At 49.9% G+C, this 5,213-nt stretch overlaps 1 protein-coding gene across 1 annotated transcript; it reads left to right on the top strand.

The window, feature by feature from the left end:
* The first annotated feature begins 961 nt into the window (after positions 1 to 961).
* Positions 962 to 4,307, top strand: ID4 (inhibitor of DNA binding 4). Its single transcript, XM_055263919.2, has 3 exons — positions 962 to 1,803; positions 2,192 to 2,250; positions 2,821 to 4,307. The coding sequence occupies exons 1-2, from the start codon at positions 1,363 to 1,365 to the stop codon at positions 2,234 to 2,236; spliced, it is 486 nt and encodes a 161-aa protein (XP_055119894.1). The 5' UTR covers positions 962 to 1,362; the 3' UTR covers positions 2,237 to 2,250; positions 2,821 to 4,307.
* The last annotated feature ends 906 nt before the right edge of the window (positions 4,308 to 5,213 follow it).

Below are 5,213 nucleotides of genomic sequence, written 5' to 3'. Positions count from 1 at the left end.
CTAAATTAAGTTACAGGTATGAATTTTACATAAAACAGATTAATATTATATGTCATAATGGAATTTTAAATATTCCGTGTCCATGCATTTTTAATCTTTACGTGCTCTAATTGAATGCGCAAGGCAACTGCGTTTCTTGAGCCCACTTTTGCATTTAGATGGGGTAAAAGAACCTCCCCCCACGTTTTTGTTTTATTTATATTCCCTTCACCAAAAACCTGCATTCGATTCGGCATTCTTTTCTTTCTTCTTTTTTTTCTACTTTTGCTAAGCTTTAGCATTTTTAAAAAAGAAAACGGAAAGGCTACACATTCCATTCCATCATTATGGTTTCGGCAAATGTGAAAAGGCGAATAATGAAACGGAGGAGGGAAATATAGAACAGAATGAACGTGCCTTCTTGAACAGCGCGTCTTTCTTAAGGCCACTGGCATCCCATGGATGGAGTGATGGGTGGCGGAGGGTCCCTGGGCGCCGTGCTATTAGGAGTGGCAAGGTATCCGCGAGCAGGGCCCAGGCGCTCCCTCAGCAGCCTAGTCGGGATAGGCGGGGTGGTGGAGAGTGAATTCCGGCCGCACATTCCCGCAGTTCTTCGCAGGAACTTCGCTCTCTCTTTTCCCCTCCCTTGGGCACACATCAGCCTGGCCCGACTCCCACTCAGCTCTCTTTTCTCAGAACCGCGACCCACAGCGTTGACGGAATGGAGTGCCCTTCCCATTGGCCCGAGCGTCATTCCCCGAGGTGGCACTGCCCGCCTGATTGGCTGGCCACTCCCGACCCCCCGCCCACTCCTACACTCGGGTAGCCCGACTCCCCGCCCCCCAGCACCGCCCGGAGCCCCCGCCCTCGCCTCTCCCTCCGCGCACCCGCCCGCGCGCCCAGCGGGCTCCGCTCGGCTCGCGCTGCGACCCGGCCCGCGCGCTGGCCCCGCCCCCGGGGCGCACGGCTCTATAAATAGAGCTGCGCGGCAGGCCGGGCGAGAGCGTAGTGGAGGAGGCGCGGTTGTGAGTAGTGCCGGGAGTGGGGTGATTCCGGGCTAGGGGAGCGCGGCGGCCGCGATCGGGCTTAGTCGGAGCTCCGAAGGGAGTGACTAGGGGACCAGGGTGGGCTACTTTTCTTCCGGTGCTTTTGCTTTTTCTTGCCTTGGGCTCGGGCTGAGTGTCGCCCACTGAGCAAAGATCCCCTCGTAAAACCCAGAGCGACCCTCCCGTCAATTGTTGGGCTCGGGAGCGTCGCAGTGCCCCGAGCGCGCCAGGCGCGGAGGCAAAGGGAGCGGAGCCGGCCGCGGACGCAGCCCGGACCTTTCCTGCCTCCCTCGCTCGCCCCAGCGGGTCTGCTCGCGCAGGGCGCAGGGCGCGCGCGATGAAGGCGGTGAGCCCGGTGCGCCCCTCGGGCCGCAAGGCGCCGTCGGGCTGCGGCGGCGGGGAGCTGGCGCTGCGCTGCCTGGCCGAGCATGGCCACAGCCTGGGTGGCTCGGCAGCCGCGGCGGCGGCGGCGGCGGCAGCGCGCTGTAAGGCGGCCGAGGCGGCGGCCGACGAGCCGGCGCTGTGCCTGCAGTGCGATATGAACGACTGCTATAGCCGCCTGCGGAGGCTGGTGCCCACCATCCCGCCCAACAAGAAAGTCAGCAAAGTGGAGATCCTGCAGCACGTTATCGACTACATCCTGGACCTGCAGCTGGCGCTGGAGACGCACCCGGCCCTGCTGAGGCAGCCACCACCGCCCGCGCCGCCACACCACCCGGCCGGGACCTGTCCAGCCGCGCCGGCGCGGACCCCGCTCACTGCGCTCAACACCGACCCGGTGAGAGGCCGGGCGCCGGCCGTGGGCGGACGCCGTGGGGGTTGGGAGGTTGGTGGTGGGGTGGCGGGACGCGGGCGCTCACCGTCCTCCGGGCAGGGGCGGGCCGGGAATGACAGCCCCCTCCCCTTGCTCCTCCGGGCTCCCCCGGGCCACCAGCAGCCGGCCGGGCTCGGCGAGCGCGGGTCCGAGAGAACGCGCAGGGCGGGACTCAGGGCTGTGCGCGCCCTGGGCTGTTAGGTCCCGCCTGAGCCCGGAGGGGCCCCCCGGGCTGCAGGCTGGGGTGGGGGCGCCGGCGCGCCAGCCCGATTTCCGAAGACAATCCAGGACCGTGACGAGCGCGTTGTTTGCGCCTGCTAACCTTTCCCTTGCTGTTCGGTTGCTGTTCCAGGCCGGCGCGGTGAACAAGCAGGGCGACAGCATTCTGTGCCGCTGAGCCGCGCTGTCCAGGTGAGCGCGCATTTCCCGTCTCGGGTGGCCGGTCACCAGAGACGCCCGTCCCCAAGGGCTTCCGGGGCCAGGCACCGCGGTGTTCTTTGCCCCCAGCATTTCTGAGAGCAAACTCCCAAGGAAGTAAACCCCCTCTCTCCCTGCCACCTAAGTAGCAAATAAACCCGTACTTAGCCTTAGAACTCGAGGTTCAGTCTCAGTGGAGACGGGTCAGCCCTTGTCCCCTCCGTCCCCGTGTTTATCCTGGTGGTCAGCGGGCTCTTCTGCCTTCCCTCGTTCCCGAGGGAGGGCAGCCTCGTGGGCATGGGAGCTGCCCCTGTGTCCTCCCGTGCAGTCTGTCACCCACAAAGGAGGACACGGGCAGGGCCCCGGAGTGGGTCCCCTCTCCGGGCTTCCCGAGGGCCGCAGCTGCCTGCTCGGCGCCTGGCCCGGCCGTGGACTGCGGGTGTTGTCTGACCTGGTGGTTTGTTTTGGGTTGTTGATCAAGCATGTCTTGAGTTTGGTCGGTGGCGCCAGTTAGTCTGCAGCGAGAAGGTTCACACACCCCCTCTATTCATTCCTCTTCCACAGGTGTGCGGCCGCCTGAGCCAGGAGCACTAGAGAGGGAGGGGGAAGAGCAGACGTTAGAGAAAAAAAGCCACCGGAGGAAAGGAAAAAACATCGGCCAACCTAGAAACGTTTTCATTCGTCATTCCAAGAGAGGGAGAGGAAAGAAAAATACAACTTTCATCCTTTCTTTGCACGTTCATAAACATTCTACATACGTATTCTCTTTTGTCTCTTCATTTATAACTGCTGTGAATTGTACATTTCTGTGTTTTTTGGAGGTGCAGTTAAACTTTTAAGCTTAAGTGTGACAGGACTGATAAATAGAAGATCAAGAGTAGATCCGAGTTTAGAAACCTACTTTGTGACCAAGGAGCTCAATTTTTGTTTTGAAGCTTTACTAATCTACCAGAGCATTGTAGATATTTTTTTTTACATCTATTGTTTAAAATAGATGATTATAACGGGGCAGAGAACTTTCTTTTCTCTGCAAGAATGTTACATATTGTATAGATAAATGAGTGACATTTCATACATACCATGTATATATAGAGATGTTCTATAAGTGTGAGAAAGTATATGCTTTAATAGACTACTGTAATTATAAGATATTTTTAATTAAATATTTTTTTGTAAATATTATGTGTGTGTTTTTTTTTAATCTATGGGAATATTTCTTTTGGAAAATTATTTTTCAGCTCAATTACAGAGCTCTTGATATCTTGAATGTCTTTTCTGTTTGGCCTGGCTCTTAATTTGCTTTTGTTTTGCCCAGTATAGACTCGGAAGTAACAGTTATAGCTAGTGGTCTTGCATGATTGCATGAGATGTTTAATCACAAATTAAACTTGTTCTGAGTCCATTCAAATGTGTTTTTTTAAATGTAGATTGAAATCTTCGTATTTGAAGCATACATGTTGAAAATAATATACCTTACCAGTTTTTAAGTACAGGGTTTGATAGTGTAATATATACACAGTAAGTGTTTGTTTTTGTTTTTCAACTGAGGTCAAAATGGATTCTGAATGATTTTGCATATGGGATGAGGAAATGCTTGGATCCTTAAGGAGTTTACGAAATCTGCTGTTTTATCAAAGTGAAAAAAAATTGCTTATCACTCTTCATTTTACACTAAAGCTTAATGTCACTAAGTTTCATGTCTGTACAGATTATTTAAATCATGGAAATGAAAAAATGTTCTCTGCTTGCTACCAAAGGACAAACTCTTGGAAATGAACACTTTCTGCTTTCCTTCCTCCAAAGAATTAACAGGCAACAGTGGGAGAAAAAAAAAAGGCATAATGGCAAATCCTTCAAGCAGGGATAAAAGTCGATCTTCAAACATTAACTTAAGCAGACCAAAAATTCTGATGACCGCATCTAGATTATTTTTTTATGAAAATGATTTTCACTATAGCTATGTTAGTTATGCTAAGCTACTGTCCAATCTCTTGTGATGTGTAACTTTTACATGTGAATATTAAAGTAGATTTCTCTGTCTTGTACTGTGATTTCTGGTCTCATTTCTTTAAAACCTTACTCTTATTTTTTTTTTTAAGGCTCTTTTTTCTCCTTAAGGAAAGTAATATTTTCTAGGTTAGACAGGACTATCAGGGTTTGTGAACATTATGCATTTAATGTTATGGGTACTTTACACACAAGTTAGATGGAATTTTTAGAGTGAAAGAGAATTAAGTAGGATTTAATTGGGTGCTTTGTAAATAGTCAACTGTGTGGATAACGTGGTCTGTTTGATTTTTAAAAGGAAAGGATTTGTTTCAGATTATACAAGAATAAAAGTATTATAGACCCAAGGGACTTTTTATGAGGTCAAATTCAAATATTTATGTGAACATGAAATACCATGGTCCCTACTAGTCAGCTGAAGTGGCAATGTCTAAACAGAAATGAACAAAACTAATGCTAGTAGGTTAAAATCAATCAAAAGGTTTAAAAATTGATCCTGTCCTCAGCATGTTACTTCCTCAGCTCTGACAATTTACTGGTCTTGAGTATTTTTAGAATTTGATGTATTTGATGTTGAACGTTACAAAGTCAAAGAACTGCTTGTTTAGATGAGGTTTATTTTTATTTTTGATATTATTCATTCTTGTCACACATCAAGAAGAAAACACTAGAGCGCTGCTGGAATTCCAAATCTGAAGAATTCTAACGACTGCATTCTTTGTTATTAAAAAGGGCACAATCCTTCCTTTTTATTTGGCAGTTTAATTTCAGTAGGAAGCATGTCACATGTGCACTGTTGGTTAGAATTATGCATCTGTCATGCCTGACTGCTGAACCCTACCTAAGCCTTTGGGCGCAGTTTAAAACTTACACTGGTGGACTATGAACCTCAAAACAAATGGGTATTTTTGGGTTTCGAGGATAGATGTTACTCCTTAAAGTTTATATTT

Source organism: Symphalangus syndactylus, chromosome 23 (genome assembly GCF_028878055.3).
Source record: "Symphalangus syndactylus isolate Jambi chromosome 23, NHGRI_mSymSyn1-v2.1_pri, whole genome shotgun sequence".
In the NCBI taxonomy this organism is placed as follows: Eukaryota; Metazoa; Chordata; class Mammalia; order Primates; family Hylobatidae; genus Symphalangus; species Symphalangus syndactylus.
The sequence above is the reverse complement of the archived record's forward strand: the minus strand, read 5'-3'. Positions and strand labels throughout refer to the sequence as shown.